The sequence below is a fragment of the Lolium perenne genome, chromosome 3, assembly GCF_019359855.2.
Source record: "Lolium perenne isolate Kyuss_39 chromosome 3, Kyuss_2.0, whole genome shotgun sequence".
Taxonomy (NCBI): domain Eukaryota; kingdom Viridiplantae; phylum Streptophyta; class Magnoliopsida; order Poales; family Poaceae; genus Lolium; species Lolium perenne.
Window position 1 is genome coordinate 6,493,698 of NC_067246.2, and position 16,576 is coordinate 6,510,273.

General features: G+C 46.4%; 2 protein-coding genes and 1 pseudogene across 2 annotated transcripts; 2 read left to right on the forward strand and 1 right to left on the reverse strand.

Annotated features, from left to right (window-relative positions):
• The first annotated feature begins 5,608 nt into the window (after nucleotides 1-5,608).
• Nucleotides 5,609-8,339, forward strand: LOC127325518 (uncharacterized protein At2g39795, mitochondrial). The gene is made up of 3 exons (XM_051352315.2): nucleotides 5,609-5,926; nucleotides 7,394-7,770; nucleotides 7,882-8,339. The coding sequence occupies exons 1-3, from the start codon at nucleotides 5,648-5,650 to the stop codon at nucleotides 8,075-8,077; spliced, it is 852 nt and encodes a 283-aa protein (XP_051208275.1). The 5' UTR covers nucleotides 5,609-5,647; the 3' UTR covers nucleotides 8,078-8,339.
• Nucleotides 8,251-12,055, reverse strand: LOC139837770 (uncharacterized). Its single transcript, XM_071827036.1, has 3 exons — nucleotides 11,942-12,055; nucleotides 10,206-11,532; nucleotides 8,251-8,285 (listed from the first exon to the last, which is right to left on the reverse strand). The coding sequence occupies exons 1-3, from the start codon at nucleotides 12,053-12,055 to the stop codon at nucleotides 8,251-8,253; spliced, it is 1,476 nt and encodes a 491-aa protein (XP_071683137.1).
• Nucleotides 12,056-12,927: 872 nt separating this feature from the next.
• On the forward strand, nucleotides 12,928-16,050 carry LOC127325554 (uncharacterized protein At2g39795, mitochondrial-like; annotated as a pseudogene).
• Nucleotides 16,051-16,576: the final 526 nt, after the last annotated feature.

The following is a 16,576-nucleotide window of genomic DNA, read 5'->3' on the forward strand; positions in this document are numbered from 1 at the left end:
CCTTGTTAAAACCATGGTGCAACCTGGGTGTTGTGCTATGCAAGCACTATACTTGTTTCTGTCCAATTCACCTCTTACTATCACATTTTCTTCCCATCATATTTGTTGTCACTCCGAACTTCAATTTGAGGTTGACAGTGAAGTTGCGGTGAATTTTCTTTCAGACCTGAGCCCACAAGAATCGACACTGCTATGTGGCTTGGTGGATGTACGGCGGCTCCCGACCTTTGTGCTGGAGGATGGGAAGATGAGGCACACGTTCTACATACTGGCCCAGTAGGCCCTCAAGTTCGAGTGCTCGTGTGGCTGTGAGATACGGGTAAGCATGGCGGTGTGGTTTTCCTGAACGTGAAATGATGATACATCTGCAAGCATTTTTGTTCGTTGTCGGTACACTAGTTCGTTGTCAGTACTAGTTTACTCATAGATTAGATCAGCTCAAGTTTTGAGGTTAATTAATTGGAAGAAGCAAAGCAACTAAGCATCAATAGTTCAAATGGTTTGATTTCCGAATTTAATGGTCCCTGTGTGCTTTGACTCAAATTGCAGCAGTACACTGTTTCTAAGTGTGAGTACTTTGTCAAACTGGAACATTAATCTTGCTTGTTTAATTAACTCAAAGGAGTAATCAATAATATCTTTTCAGTATGTCCAGTAGGACTAGTTAATCTACATATTAGATCAGAACAAGCTTTGAGGTTCATTAACTTGAGGAGCCAACCTTGCTGCAAAAATGCTAGTGTGTAATGTACATAAAGTGAACAGTCAATATTGTTTTCTGAACATTCACCCTCTTGTCTATGCATTGCAACAAACTATTTCTTCAAGGTGATTCTTATTAAGTGCTTGATCAGAACAGATTAATGGCGATGTTTATTTTTACTAATGATATATTCTGTTTGATATGTCTTGTTCCGATAAACTTCCCCTTTTGGTCAACAAGGTTAAAATTATTGCGTGGAATTTACTCTAATCGTGTCTTTCTTTTTTTGTCAGGGAAACTTGAAGAAGATGTTGGCCAAGGCTGAATCCGAACTCAGCAACCGTGTATACTTTTGGTGTTATGGATTCTGTATACAACGGTGTCCTCCTCAAGTGCTCACTGTTGCGGTGACGACAGTGGCCTTCTTCGGGTACAACCATACTGGCTTCGTCAAACACACCATGCTGATCATCTGTCAGTGAGACCTCTCATCCTCGTCTTTTCATTTTCAGCGAGTGGAGTTCTTTTCATGTTCAAAACTTTGCGTGTATATCAAAGGTGATGAATATTTTCACTAGTTGTACTGATGTGAACTATTAACGGAGCTAATCGATGAATGCTAGCAAGAATATGAACAACTAGTGATATGAACAATAGATGTGATGCTAATGGGCAAGCTTGGATTGATACTTTAATGGAAACCCACAAAAAATGTTTGATTCCGGGGTCTCTGTCTCTGTTAACACTCTTGTTAAAGGAGTTTAAGTGTTACTCGTGGAATTTATGTTGCTACTGCCTACTAATATCATTGCATTTTCTTTAAATGTAGAGCACCAGGATAACGACTTGGAGGATTTCAGAACATGTGCAGTAGTATTGGCCGCAGAAAACAATAAAGTTTCAGGTGTTCTTAAGCAGGTTTTCATTAGCCTATGTAGTTGCTCCCTGTGATTAACCAGTCCTTGTATCTAAAGATCAACCCTGACTCTGCAGAAGGCTACAAAACCCGTGGAATGGCTAATGCTTTGCTCCGCGTGTGGGAGGAAGCTGCTCGTGATCTGGATGCTGCATCAAGCATTGAGTGTGATGGTGAGATCTAGGTATGTCAGTTCTTTATGTGATTGTGATTTTGGTGATCTTGCAGGTGGAGCCTCATGCACACAAGATGGTGGAGCACCGCTGGAGGTATGGCAACTGAGTGAAGAAAGAAAGCTGAGCATCATCGGCTTCATCGTCGTGCCGACGCACACTGGTGATTTTCGTATTAAAGTTGCTCCTCCCAGAGTCCCGGGTAGAAGCTTTACAAGCGTAATTATGTTCATGGTTAGACCTGAATCCATTCTTTGTGCCTTTGAAGCATGATGTGTGAAACTAGTGTTGATGTGGTCGGTCCGTCTCTGTTTACTTACCTGAATGTTTTCACTTTTTGAAATCAATGCAGGTGGGTGGCTGAGCCTTGTGCATTGTCCGGTGGTGGTAGGTAGCTTCTGGGACGCTGAGCCAGGGTGGATTGTTGGTAATTTTAGGCCGTATGAAATCTTTATGTTTTATTGTTAAGTATAGGAGAGAATACTGTGACGTTTAGAGTCACATGCTCATTGCTGGCCTAGAGACTCCAGTTTTGTGTCTACATCATTGCTGGTCGATCTTCGGAAGCTTTGTTTTGGTTTTGAAAAAAAAGGGCCTGTGTCTTTTACAATATGTTGTATGTGCATGAAGCTCTTTTGAAATATGATGTTAAGTAGATTGCTTGTTGGTAATGTCAGGCTGTTTGTAATTCCAAGCTTTTATTGTTGGTAGGAGAAAAGCAATCCCGTGATGTTTACAGTAATAATTCCACATGTGTAGTTGAATTGGTGAGAAAGCTTGCTAGGAGACCGTATATATGTTAGTGCTGCAATGCTGAAACTCTGCATTGGTCGTCTGGTGCAGGGGATGGTGAGTCGCCGGTGAGGACGACATGGCCTGGCTATGTGATGTGGCTCATCTTTTGCTGATTCAGTCGGGCGTCCTTGTCGGGTTGTGCTGCTGGTTCTTCGTCTATGTTTCGAATTGTTGTAATATACTACTCCCTCTGTCTATAAATGGGGATGTCTTAACTTTGCTAAAATTTGGATGCATCTAAACCCATTGAGGACGACGAGGCCAGGCCATCATGGGCGGGCACATGTGTATTCATGGGTATTCAGCTGAATACCCAAAATTTTGGCAAACTTTTTTCAAATTGTATGAAAAGGCCATCAACTCCTGTTTACTCTTGTACATAATCTGATTCTTTCTTGTATACAAGAAGTTGGCGTTCTATTTGGTTAGAGCGAGCTAAAGAACACCCTTAGGTCATGGGATCAAACCTTCCTTACTGCAATATTTTTTTCTGTTGTATGTTTTTTTTTTTACTTTGAATACCCATTGAAAAATTTCTGTGCCCGCCCATGCAGGCCATGTGGTTTGGTCTGGCTGTCTCGACAGCCCTAGCAGCTTCTTCTATGTGAAAAAAATGCTTGATTTGTTGTAGTATTCGTGTTGTGTTGGTATCGTAAGGCTCCAGTCCAGAAGCTATGTGAAAAGATGTGCTTGAGAGGTGGATTATTAATATTTTCTGATGATGCATGCCGTGAAAGTCAAGAAAATAGGGTTTACTAGCCGTGGCAAAATTTTGAATTTCTAAGGTAATCTTTTGAACTCGAGAATTTGTGTAAATTGCAAAGTCAAGCAAGTGTACTTGGCAGTTGGTTAAATAATTAGGGTAGGTCATATCGAAAATTCTAGAAAATTTGTGGGGAAGCGCTGACAATACTTTGGATGCTGATTTTCTCCCAGCCTCCGACAACACACACGGTGATATGTGCCCAGTTTCTTCCAAAATTCTGATTTTCCTTTGTTGCAGCAAAAAGAACACACCCGCTTTTGCTTCATTAAAGAAAAAAAAAGGTTTACCTAAAATAAAAAGAAAAGACCCGTCGGACGCAGATAACGTAGGAGACCTTGTAGCGAAAAAAAAAATGGATCCTGACGAAATGGGAGATCTTATCCATGCCGACGACCATGGACGCGCTTGAGGCCCCAAACTAGCGGGTTGAGATCCTTGTGTTATTACTGTATGGCGGCTACGGTAACTATTAAAATCTTCTATTTACTGTATAGCTCTCTTCTCCATCTCATATTTGTTGGGAGGACCAGCTCGAAGAAGGATGCAGTGATCCCGGGCTTCTTTGGGAGGAGGGCCGACGAGCGCCGGTAGCCGGAGGAAGGATGGCGGTAAGAGCTTCTCCAGACGCGTCTCCCAAAGCGTCTCCCAAACCACGTCCGATTGGGCGTTTGGGGATGTGTTTCGTTCGTGCCGTGTTTGAGGGACGTCGCTCCCCAGCCGCATCCCCCAAACGCATCCCCAAACATTAAAAATACTTTTTTTTGACATTTTTTATTTCAATTTCCACAAATTAACACATAATTGGGAACGTGGTTTATATGAAGATATAGTTAGGAACATGGTTTTCCACAAACTAATACATAGTTGGAACCGTGGTTGACACAAATATATAATATTGCAAAAAAACTAAACCTAACTAGGCCGTGCATCGAAGGTTTTTCTGTGTTCGCTGCCAAGAAAGAACACTCGAGGGCACATCCAGTCACCGAAACTGGAAAATCCAGCTGGTGACGGTGCCCCTGTGGGTTCTTGCGAGGGAGAACAGGCAGAAACCCTCGTGCACGTATTCACTGCGAAGAAACAACACTCTTCATCAGTCGTCCTCCTCGTCGGTGTTGTCGCCGTGGTAGTCCCGGCGGCAGCGCGTCTCGTCGAACTCGAACAGCACGCCCGGCTCCACGTCCATCAACAACGATGAAGACGACGGCGTGGCAGGAGATGCTATAAGTGAGCCTGCGAGCTGGAGGACGCGACTGGAGATGCTCTAAGTGAGCCTGCGGGCTGGAGGAGCCGCATAAGGAGCGACACCGGCCAGGCCAAGCTGCGGTAGTTGTGCAGGTCGCGTTTGTTTCCACAACGATGGTGTCGGCGTAGGAATCCTTGGGCGCGGAAATATTTTTCTATTGGATCGAGACAATTCCTCCACCCTCGCATGCTACTAGCTAGTACGTTGTCCTTGAGGATCTTGTGCTGACCCAGGTGGTGAAACGAGCATGTCTGTTGTAGGAGATCGAAGAAGTTAATTCCATTTGGGAACATGTAAAAAGAAATTCCATTCCGGGAAAGAAAAATCCTCGTCGTTTAAATCAGCCAAAATCGGTAGGAGGAAGAAGGAAAAGCAATTAAGTGGGTGAGGTAGAAGCTGCCACGTGAGCTTTCCCGATCAGTTTCGTGTGGCTTGTGTACGTGCGCGTCCATCGGCCGGGTCGCTGTCTGGAGCCAGCCTGGCAGCCTAGTCGTGCATTCGCGCGAGGACACACGACTCTCTCCTCGCCTATGCGCTGTTCCGCTTCCGCCCAGGACGGGGAGCTCATCCTTTAATCCTCTACTCCGTTCAATCGAATCCACCACCGCGCGCAGCCCACCCTCTACTCGGTTCCTTCGGTCCTGCCAAATACTCAAAAACCCAGTCTTCTTCCCTCGCGCCTCCTCTGCCTCCCTCCGCCCGCGACCCCGATCGCTCTCCGGCCAAAAACCGCCAGATGATTAACTTGGTAGTGTTACGATTGCTTTTCCTCTTATCATGTGGGCACATTGTTACAATCCTGCGTCCCCCCGCTCGCAATATTATGCAAAAACAAAATGTGATTCCGGATCCAAGGCCAAATCTGGAGCGAACACACGTTTATACAGTTTCCTGTATGTGTGTACGTATTCCTACCGGAAAGATAGTTCGACTCGGACCTAGGTCGTGTCGGGTCCCATATAGGCTCAGCCTTTTTTTTTCTCTAGACTAGACTAGAGGCGCACCTCGAATCGAACTCGCCTAAACCTCGGTTGACCGCCGCCGCGCCATGGCCCTCCACGCCACCCGCCGCGCCGCCGCTCTCCTCCGCCCCGCAGCCGCGCCGCTCCTCCGGCCCACTCCCGCCTCAGCAGCGCGCTTCTCCTCCAAGGCGGAGTACAAGGCCTTCGTCGCCTGCCTCCGCGACATATCGGCTTCCGCCCAGGCCGACAAGAACTACTCCGGCGACTCCGTCCGCGACAAGGTCGACTCCGTGCGCGCCGCCACCCACGACGGAGAGATCCTCCGCGTCATCGACAACGTCATACGCTCCCAGCACCGCGGCCTGGTACGTGCCCTCCGAGATTGAGACAGGGTCGATTTCTAGGCGAAATCGTGCTAGTACCGGATTGGTCCTTGCCGGCGCTCCTGCTGCACTTGTGACACCAGATTTTGTAGAGATTTAGCTCCATGTTGTCATCACCATCTTGTGAACACTAATATAAAGAGAAGCAATCTTGACCGAACCTATAAACTAGTTGCAACCAGGAAACACTGGGCTCAAATTTCGTCTTGGTCAAATGATACAAGTGAGATCTGAGAGGCATACATAGCTGCATTTTTTTCAGTAAAGCACGTCCGTTGTCTGTGGCATCTATGCCTAAAAAGCACAATAACTCTTGACTGCATTCACTTCTTGTTTTTTCTTAAACAAAAGCAAACCTGATAAGATATTGGCATTATACACGGGTAAAGCTTTAGACACCAGTCCAAAAATAAAATAAAAGCCATGAGGAGTTGAATCCTGCAGAGATTTAAATTTCCTTCAGATTTCCTAGAAAAGTTTGGATAGGTTCTAGCATTTTCTCCTTATTTGGGATCTGTATCACACTAGATGGGGAATTTAAGGTTCCTTCATTAACATATATTAACTTTGCGTCATCTAGTACGATATGGAGATTTTATTTTTAAGATATTACTGGCGACCAGAGTTGAACTGGAAAAATAAATGAATACTATTGAAATATAAGTAGCTAAGGGAACCACATAGAACAGGGGAGCAACCATGTCTGGAAATAGTAGCTTGCACTTCACCAATAAGCTGCATTCAATACATGAACTTCTCTATGCATAAAGGGGAGAGCAACTAGTACATGGGGGATCTCAAAGGAGATCAGATAAAAGAAAAGAGGCCGAAACCGGCAAAAACCCTGCAAGGGGTAAAAAATGCTCTGGGTCCTCCGTGAAGGCATAGGCCTGCTGCTCAATCTCGTCGCGCACAAGGCGCACCACAACTTGAACCGGGAATGCCACATTTGGGAAGACTCTTCTATTGCGTTTTTGCTGGCCCTTGCGTGTCCTCCACTATTCCCCACGCTCGGCGCAGTGCTGGTGACGTGGGGTGGGAAGCAGCCATAGAATTGTCGAGGACCCTCAGGTGGCCACTCTTCCATTCGTCCAGTGTAGCGCTGGTGCTGTGGGATGGGAGGCAGCCATAGAGGCTGATAAAGGATGAGACCTGCAGCAGCACTAGACTACTAGAGTAGGAGAGGGAGGAAGGGAAGGGATCGAGGAGAAGAGGGACTGCAACGCAAGGAGAGAAGAAGGCGCAGTGCTAGGGTTTCACAAGTTTTGGCCTTGTTTTTAAACTGTCATCTGCACGCATCACACAAGTCCTTTTTTTCACCTTTACCTCCGAATGTGTATGGGAGCAAGGCAACATAGTGCCTCTGGTTGGAGACTTAATGCCTCAAGCTCCGACATTTTGTAATTGTTGTTGTACTCTCTAACTCTACTTTTATTCATCTTGAAACAGGTTGAGGAGAATTCGAGTGACTTCCCTTTTGAAATCAGCGAAAAGGCGGGGCTTACTGAGCTTACTCTCACAAGAAGTTTAAAGGGTGAGAAGATTGAGGTCTTGGTTTCCATGCCCAAACTTGACCAGGATGGGAAGGGCGACGAGGGTCTGCTGTCATCTTCGAAGGAGAATCAGGAATGTGAAGGCAATACACCCCCAGAAAAATACAGCCTACCTGTCAGGGTCACCGTCTCCAAGGGTGATGGCTCAGGCCTGGTATTCACCTGCACTGCTAATCCTGATGATATCGTCATTGAGAGCTTGTCCATGAGGCGGAAGTCACTAGGGGCTGACGAAGGCGATGCAGTCACATACGATGAGGGCCCTGATTTCCAGTAAGTAGAGCAGCCGAGAAAACCTAGCATCCTTGGACAATTTGATATCTGTAAAGCCAAAAACTTGGATTAACTGCTTGCTAACTGTTCTTTGGTTATTGGTACGTGCAGTGAGCTGGATAAGAACCTGCAGGAGACGTTCCATAAGTATCTGGAGCTGCGTGGTATCACGCCTACGGCCACAAAGCTGTTGCACGAGTACATGATCAGCAAGGACAGGCGCGTCTTGCCGAAGACAGCAAGCAAGGACAAGCGGAATAATCTGGTGTTTCTGACGAAGCTGTGCAGTTTTCTCAAGAAAGATTGATGCTATCCTCTGCATAAGATGAACTCCGAGTATCATCTTGTAGACTAGCGTGGTGGTACACATGCTTACGTGCCTGCTAATTTAATATCCTATTTTGTAGCTATGTATTTAGTGGCAGTAAGATGGTAGCAGTACCGATTAATAGTTGAAACTATTTTAGGGTACCTTGCTCACTATTTGACCTGCTCCTGTTGTGCCTCTGTGCTCACTATGTAAAGATCGGAACGTGTAGGTTACTTCGAAGCTAACCCTTGTGCTTATAGTTATCACTGATGTCTGCTCTTGCTCTTGCTTGTTGAGTTCGCCACGAGAATGACTAAGCGTCTAAGCATCTCCAACACACGCAGTTCGGCCCGGTAAAAAATTTATACAACTAATTTTGGCTTTTCTGGGCGTGGGCACGGCTCGAGATTTTCCGAACGCGCAAAAAAGTAGCGCGCGGAAACAATGTTTTACAGACGTGCTAAAATACAGAGCCAGAAACTAGATTGTGCACACATATGACTAAAAATAGGATCAAATATAGTGCTGAAAGTAGATTTTAAATAGAAAACAAGTACGTAATTCAACAGACACACTGCAACAAATTAAAGTACGATAAAAACTAATCTAGAAATTGGGGAAATCGAAGTTCGACAACAACAACAATAACAACAACAACCAAGCCTTTCAGTCCCAAACAAGTTGGGGTAGGCTAGAGTTGAAACCCATAAGATCTCGAAGCCAAGTCATGGTTCCGGAACGTGGATAGCTAACTTCCACGCACCCCTGTCCATGGCTAAATCTTTGTCGATATTCCAAACCTTCAGGTCTCTCTTAACGGGCTCCTCCCATGTCAAGTTTAGTCTACCACGACCCCTCTTAACATTCTCAGCACGCTTTATCCGTCCGCTATGCACTGACGCTTCCGGAGGCCTCCGTTGGATATGTCCAAACCATCTAAGACGATGTTGGACCAGCTTCTCTTCAATCGGTGCTACCCCAACTCTCTCGCGTATATCGTCATTCCGTACCCGATCCTTTCTTGTGTGGCCACATATTCATCTCAACATGTGTATCTCTGCTACACTTAACTGTTGGATATGTCGTCTCTTCGTTGGCCAACACTCCGCGCCATACAACATCGCAGGTCAGATAGCTGTCCTATAAAACCTGCCTTTTAGCTTTTGTGGCACTCTCTTGTCACAGAGTACACCAGAAGCTTGGCGCCACTTCATCCAACCAGCCTTGATTCGGTGGCCCACATCCTCATCGATATCGCCATCCTTCTGCAACATGGACCCCAAATATCGAAAAGTGTCTCTCTCCGGTACCACCTGCCCATCAAGGCTAACCTCTCCCTCCTCGTGCCTAGTAGAACTGAAACTGCACCTCATGTATTCAGTTTTAGTTCTACTAAGCCTAAAACCTTTCGATTCTAGAGTTCGCCTCCACAACTCTAACTTTCTATTAACCCCCGTTCGGCTATCATCGACTAGCACCACATCATCCGCAAAGAGCATACACCATGGGATATCTCCTTGTATATCCCTTGTGACCTCATCCATCACCAAATCAAAAAGGTAAGGGCTCAAAGCTGACCCTTGGTGTAGCCCTATTCTAATTGGAAAGTCATCAGTGTCGCCATCACTTGTTCGAACACTTGTCACAACATTAGCATACATATCCTTGATGAGGGTAATGTACTTTATTGGGACTTTGTGTTTCTCCAAGGCCCACCACATGACATTCCGAGGTATCTTATCATAGGCCTTCTCCAAATCAATGAACACCATATGAAGGTCCTTCTTTTGCTCCCTGTATCTCTCCATCAGCTGTCGTACCAAGAAGATGGCTTCCATGGTAGACCTCCCAGGCATGAAACCAAATTGGTTTTTGGTCACGCTTGTCAACCTTCTTAAGCGGTACTCAATGACTCTCTCCCATAGCTTCATAGTATGGCTCATCAGCTTGATTCCACGGTAATTAGTACAACTTTGGACATCCCCCTTGTTCTTGAAGATTGGTACTAAAATACTCCGCCTCCATTCTTCGGGCATCTTGTTTGACCGAAAAATGAGGTTGAAAAGCTTAGTTAGCCATACTATCGCTATGTCTCCAAGGCCTCTCCACGCTTCGATGGGGATACCATCAGGACCCATCGCCTTGCCTCCTTTCATCCTCCTTAACGCCTCCTTAACCTCAGACTCCTGGATACGTCGCACAAAGCACATGCTGGTATCATCAAAGGAGTCGTCTAGCTCAATGGTATAGCTCTCAACATCTCCATTGTAAAGGTTGTCAAAGTACTCCCGCCATCTACGCTTGATCGCCTCATCCTTCACAAGAAGCTGATCCTCTCCGTCCTTGATGCATTTGACTTCGTTGACATCCCTCATCTTCCTCTCCCTAAACTTGGCCATCTTATAGATGTCCCTTTCGCCTTCCTTCGTGTTTAAACGTTGGTAGAGGTCCTCATACGCCCGACCCCTTGCTTCACTCACCGCCCGCTTTGCAGCCTTCTTCGCCACCTTGTACTTCTCCATGTTAGATGCACTCCTATCCAGATATAGACATCTGAAACAGTCCTTCTTCTCCCTAATAACCTTCTGGACCTCATCGTTCCACCACCAGGTATCCTTAGCTTCCCTTCTACTTCCCTTAGTCACCCCAAACTCCTCTACAGCGACCTTCCGTAAGCAGGTCGCCATACTCGTCCACATCATGTTTGCATCGCCTCCTTCCTCCCAAGGGCCCTCCTTAATAACCCTCTCCCTGAAAGCCTGGGATGCCTCACCCTTGAGCTTCCACCACTTCGTTCTAGCGACTTTGGCGCGCTTACCCCGCTGGACACGGATCCTAAAGCGAAAGTCAGCAACCACCAGCTTATGTTGAGGGACAACACTCTCTCTAGGTATCGCCTTACAATCAATGCAGGCGCGTCTGTCTTCTCTTCTAGAGAGGACAAAATCAATCTGGCTAGAGTGTAGACCACTACTGAACGTCACTAGATGGGATTCTCCCTTTCTAAAGAGGGTGTTAGCTACGACCATGTCATAGGCTAGAGCGAAGCTCGGGACGTCTTCTCCTTCTTGGTTCCTGATGCCATAGCCAAAGCCCCCATGCACCCTTTCAAAACATGTGTTAGATGTACCCACATGGCCATTGAGGTCTCCTCCTATGAAGAGCTTCTCACCAATAGGTACCCTCCTAACCAAGTCCTCCAGGCCTTCCCAGAACTCTCTCTTGGTGCTCTCATTGTGGCCTACTTGTGGGGCATACGCGCTGATAACATTGAGGACTAGGTCCCCAACAACCAGCTTGACAAGGATCATCCGGTCCCCTTGCGTCTTGACGTCCACAACTCCATCCCTGAGGCTCTTATTGACCAAGATGCCCACTCCATTTTTGTTTGAAGTTGTCCCCGTGTACCACAACTTGAAACCGGTATCCTCCACCTCCTTTGCCTTCTGTCCCTTCCATTTGGTCTCTTGAACACATAGGACATCAACACGCCTCCTCACCGCCGTATCAACTAACTCCCGTAACTTACCCGTCAGGGACCCTACGTTCCAGCTACCTAAGTGTATCCTCCTAGGCTCGGCTAACTTTCTTACCCTCCGCACTCGTCGAGTCAAATGCGGAGACCCTTGCTCATTTTTCACTACACCGGGGCGTCGGTGCAGCGCGCCACTAAGGATGCGGCGACCCGACCCTTGCTCACTTATCACCGTATCCAGATCAAGATACGGCGCGCCACCAAGGGGGTGACGGCCACTAAGGAAATCGAAGTTCGACCCCGACGAAAAAAAGTTTGATGGCTCGGTCAAGACCAAATCGGCCCAATGGTCATCAACGTCGTCGATAGTCTGTGGGCCGGCGTACTGTTCCTCGATCCACCTCTTGCGTTCGAATGGCGTCCTTCTCCGCCTTCTTCGCCGCATAGAAGGCCTGCTCGTCGAGGATGTCCTGCGGAAAGGCGGCGCGCCACGCCTCCATGGCCCGTTTCCGCCTCCGCAATGGTGAGGCGGCGCTGAAGCTGGCAGTGACGAGGTTGTCGAAGCCGCGTTGTAGTCGCGAACGTGACGAGGGTGAGGCGAGCGTCGCCGGCGGAGATCTCCGCATAGAAGGTGCCGTTGGGACGGGCGCGGACGCCGACGTAGTCATCAGGGAGTCATGGAGACGACACGTTCTTGACGGTGGCGGTGCACGTGGAAGAGAAAAGAGGCGCATAGCAGAGGAGAGGGCGGCGCGTGGCAGACGGAGTTTTCATCGGCGTATGGGGACAAGTTACGCGCACCGTTTTATACCGCGTGAGGAAGCGCACACGCCAAATCTACAGCACGCGCTTTATCCCACACGCGGCAAACTTTGTAGCGCGTGCCCTATTTTGCCGCGTATGCTGGAGCGCGTCGCTGCGCCCGCTGAATTGGTGGTTTTTACCGCGCGGGCCCCGTTTAGCGCGGCTGTTGGTGTTGGAGATGCTCTAGCATGGGCCGGTTTACTTGTTCCGATATGGTGTGTGTGGACTGAGTTTATTAGGCCATGTCAGTATGAGTGTGACATTTTGTAGCTCGGCTACATGTAGGCCTGTTTTTTAAAATTTTTGAAAATGGCATTTTATAGTTTCGAAATTAGGAACAAAAAAATCTATAGGTAGACAATGAAAAAAAAAAAGCAATACGAAATACTCAGTGTTTTGGGCTGTGCAAAATTCACAAATCCATGGATCTAAAATTGTGGAACAGTACAAAATTTGAAACCTCCGACATTTGTCATTTTTTGTAGCCTCTAATATAACGTATTTCATCCTGAAATTTTGCAGAGTGGTAGAGTACATCATTGTCTACATTAAATTGTTTTTCCAGATTTTTTTGAAACTCTAAATGTTGAATTCGAATTTTGTGAAGAAACAGGAGATCGGGCTACACTTTGAGTTTTCCATGGCAGTATCGGCCCGCCATGGCCCTGAACCTCTTACCCCCGCCGCCGCGCGCCTCTCGCCCGCCATGGCCCTCCTCGCCGCCGCCCGCCGCGCCGCCACATCCTCCCTGCTCCTCCTCCGCGCGTCCCTGCTCCGCCCCCTGGCCGCCACCACCGCGGCGTTGCGGCCGGTGCCCTTCTCGTCGGCCGCCGCGGCGAGGCCCAGCTCCGACGACGAGCTGCTCCGCGTCATCAAGTCCGAGATCAAGTTCGCCGAGGACTGCGACGACCAGGACCGGGTGCGTTCCGCCGCATCCGAATCCTCGCACTTGTTGCTGTTCCGATCTATCCCCGGTTTTCATCCGTGTACTAGGTTTAGTCAGATGCTTCCAGAGGGAGCTCATTCGCCAAGGTATCGGTTGGGTCATAGCCATATTACAATGCTGCTGCAGTTGGTTGTGTAATTCGAAGCTAGGAGCAGTCTCTGGTAGTAGCTTCTGAAGATTGTTCTGGCCAATCTAGGTTGTGTTAGTTTCTTTTTTCAGTTCCTAGCTGCCAATGTTAACTGCAGTTAGTTCCTCTTATGGGTAATTACCCTTTGTGATTCACTGTTCAAAAGGGAAGCTTTTTTACTTTAGGTGATTTAGGAATTTCGTTGGTCCTGTCATGCCCATATCCTCCTGCTGCAATTGATAGTGTCGTTCCAAGTCTAGAGTTGTCTTTCATAGTATGCTCTGCAGCCTTACCTAGCTATTTTAGGTTATTCTCTTTACTTCAGTACATCGCCGTCCATGCTGACTGCAATTCCTATAATGGTCACGTTAGATTACCTTTTCACGGGTTACCTCACTACTTTAGGTTATGTTCTATTTGTTTTAGTTCACTGCTGAACCTATTGGTTGCAATTCTTATCGCTGTCTTGCTAGATTTCACTTTCAGTGTGAATGATTTTGAGTCCGTACGAACTACTGTAGTGGTGGGTTGATTAGTTTTTGTAATTCACTTGTCTTGCATAAGGATTTGCATCTGCCTTTTCGGTGTTGTGAAATCTTACTTTAGTCTTACTGCTGTAGTATGGCTCTGTTCATGGTCGAGATGATGTTATTATTTTGATCCTGCTTAGATTGTATAACAGTATATGTGCTTGGCTGGACTGAATTTTCATAGTAAAAATGTTGTTTTTCTTGTGACTTCTCACAGCTTGCATGCTTCTGTCCTCTGCTGTTTAAAGAGATGTACTGTTAAATTCGCTCCATGGTTTTATGTCTTCGTATGAGATGATGAGGTGTACTGGTTGCTTTCCTCAACCGTACCACATTTCCACTCCATTCAGAAGGTTCTATGCCAGTACAGTTTGAGTGATATGTTTGCGTGGAATATTATTTAGCATTTTTTTTTTACTTTTTCGCTGTAAACCTCACATGCTAGCCATACCAAACCATCTATGTCCTGCTGTTTAAAATGATGAATTGTTAAATGCTCTGAATGGTTTTATGTCTTTCTCAGTTACTTCCTGGTCATTTGAGTTGGGTTGCAACATAAACTCAATGATTTACTTATATTCCTTAAATCCTGCTTGAGAAACCAAGATGTTGTCTTTAGATGTAGTAGGACAGAAGGTATAGGGTCTAAAGGTTGAGGAATTCAAGCAACTTGTTCTGTCTTGGCTTGGTATCTATTCCATGAATTGGTATGATTTAGTAACAATATATGGTGCACAAGCAGAGGGGAACATGAGGGTTGGAAGGAATTCAAGCAACTTGCTCTGTCTTTGCGTGGTATCTATTCCATGAATTGGCATGATTTAGTCTAAGTGGTGCGGACTGAGAGGGCAAACATGAGGGTTGGAAAATAATTGGTTTCTGGCATGCTTGTCTTGCAGCGAACACTATTATTTTCCTTCTGATTTTATTATGAGCTTCTTTCCTGTTCAGTTTAGGAGTTTTGAGTTATTATCCAGAACCTCATTTTTTCCATGTTAAACAGGTTGAGGAGATCCCAGAGAACTTCCCTTTCAAAATCACCGACAAGAAGGGGCTCAACGAGATCACTCTCACAAGAACGTACCAGGGCGAGAAGATCGAGGTGTTGGTCTCCATGCCCAGCCTAGTCACCGGAGACGAGGCGGAGCATGACCAGGACGAGGATGACAAAGACAAAGACGATGATCAGGAAGATGGCGAGAAGGCCCCGAAGTCCACCATCCCCCTTATAGTCACCGTCTCCAAGAGCGACGGCCCGAGCCTTGAGTTCACCTGCACGGCTTACCCTGACGAGATCTTGATCGACACCCTGTCTGTGAAGCAGCCTGCAGCGAACGATGATGAGGAGCTGATCGCATATGAGGGCCCCGATTTCAAGTAAGAACACAAAACCATGGCTTAACCATTTTAATTTCCCAGCTAACCAACTAGCTCATGCTATAACCAAACTTGTTGATCTTGTACACTTCTCTGTGTTTTCTTTCCTGATTAACCGAACACCCTACTGATTGATTAAGAATTGCTTTGCTGATGCTGTGTACCCCACTTGGTCTGTCTTGTGCAGCGACCTCGACGAGGGCATTCCACAAGTACCTGGAGCTGCGTGGAATCTCACCCTTGACTACTAACTTCCTGCATGAGTACATGATCAACAAGGACAGCCGGGAGTACCTCTTCTGGCTGAACAAGCTCAAGGACTTCGTCAAGCAGTAGAGGTAGTTAGAACTACTGTCCCCCTAGCACAAGATGAGCCAATGAATGTGCTTTGCACATTCTGTTTTGAGACCTCTGAACTATGTTCTAGAGAGTATACATGCACCGATGTGTGCACATCTCAATTTATCATAGCGTGATGTTAGAATTTAGAGAGGTTCATAGACATTACTTCGTTGAGTAGTATGTTATTTCTTAATAAATAATTATTCTCTATGAGATATTTGTTTTGCTTTGCTTTTTCCTAGTCCGTGCTTTAGTTTACTCTTTTTCAGCATGTACTTGAAATATATTTGTGTTATTACCATGGCATGGCAACGTGCGTATGTGTATGGCATTGGATGTACTTTTCTTGTCCAACATGTTTTTGAGATATACTTGATCTATTATGGTGTTCGTTTGACTTGTTTTTGCTGATCACCGTGATCAATTTTATACAGGAGATTGTAAAAATAAATGCACTAGATTAAGCTCCCAACTGCGAAGTATGATGTTGTTATCCGCACTGGCAAATAGTTTACTCATTTTCGCTTCTAGAAAAGTTCATTTAGCAGTCTCACAAACCCGTTGCACTCGTACTTAATTATAAAATCGATTGCTACAGAAGACATTATTGACTTTCACTCTTTCTATGAAGGCACAACCTTTGCGGGCGCACTGATTATCACCCCGCCTCGGCAACGCCCGTCTCAAAAATCCTGCACAATTTTACCCAATTCCATTTCCACAATGGCCCATGTGGCGAGCCATCTGTGTTGATCAGACTTTGCGTTTGTGATCTTTGTAGCGGGTTTGATTCTAGGGTCGGATTCAGCCTTAACGTGGCTGATGTATCGCTGCATGCGCGGTGTTGCACGTGTCATAAAAAATGTAGAGCACGATGCTCAGCACCTATTCTGCT

Bases quoted from the DNA above. Each gene is read 5' to 3' on its own strand.
- LOC127325518 (XM_051352315.2), top strand. From the start codon at position 5,648: ATGGCCCTCCACGCCACCCGCCGCGCCGCCGCTCTCCTCCGCCCCGCA. The intron at 5,927-7,393 runs GTACGTGCCCTC...ATCTTGAAACAG, and splicing joins GCTCCCAGCACCGCGGCCTG to GTTGAGGAGAATTCGAGTGA. The intron at 7,771-7,881 runs GTAAGTAGAGCA...TGGTACGTGCAG, and splicing joins GATGAGGGCCCTGATTTCCA to TGAGCTGGATAAGAACCTGC.
- LOC139837770 (XM_071827036.1), bottom strand. From the start codon at position 12,055: ATGGAGGCGTGGCGCGCCGCCTTTCCGCAGGACATCCTCGACGAGCAG. The intron at 11,533-11,941 runs GTACGCCGGCCC...ACCAAATGGAAG, and splicing joins AAGAGGTGGATCGAGGAACA to GGACAGAAGGCAAAGGAGGT. The intron at 8,286-10,205 runs GTATCCCCATCG...ATCTTTACATAG, and splicing joins CAAGGCGATGGGTCCTGATG to TGAGCACAGAGGCACAACAG.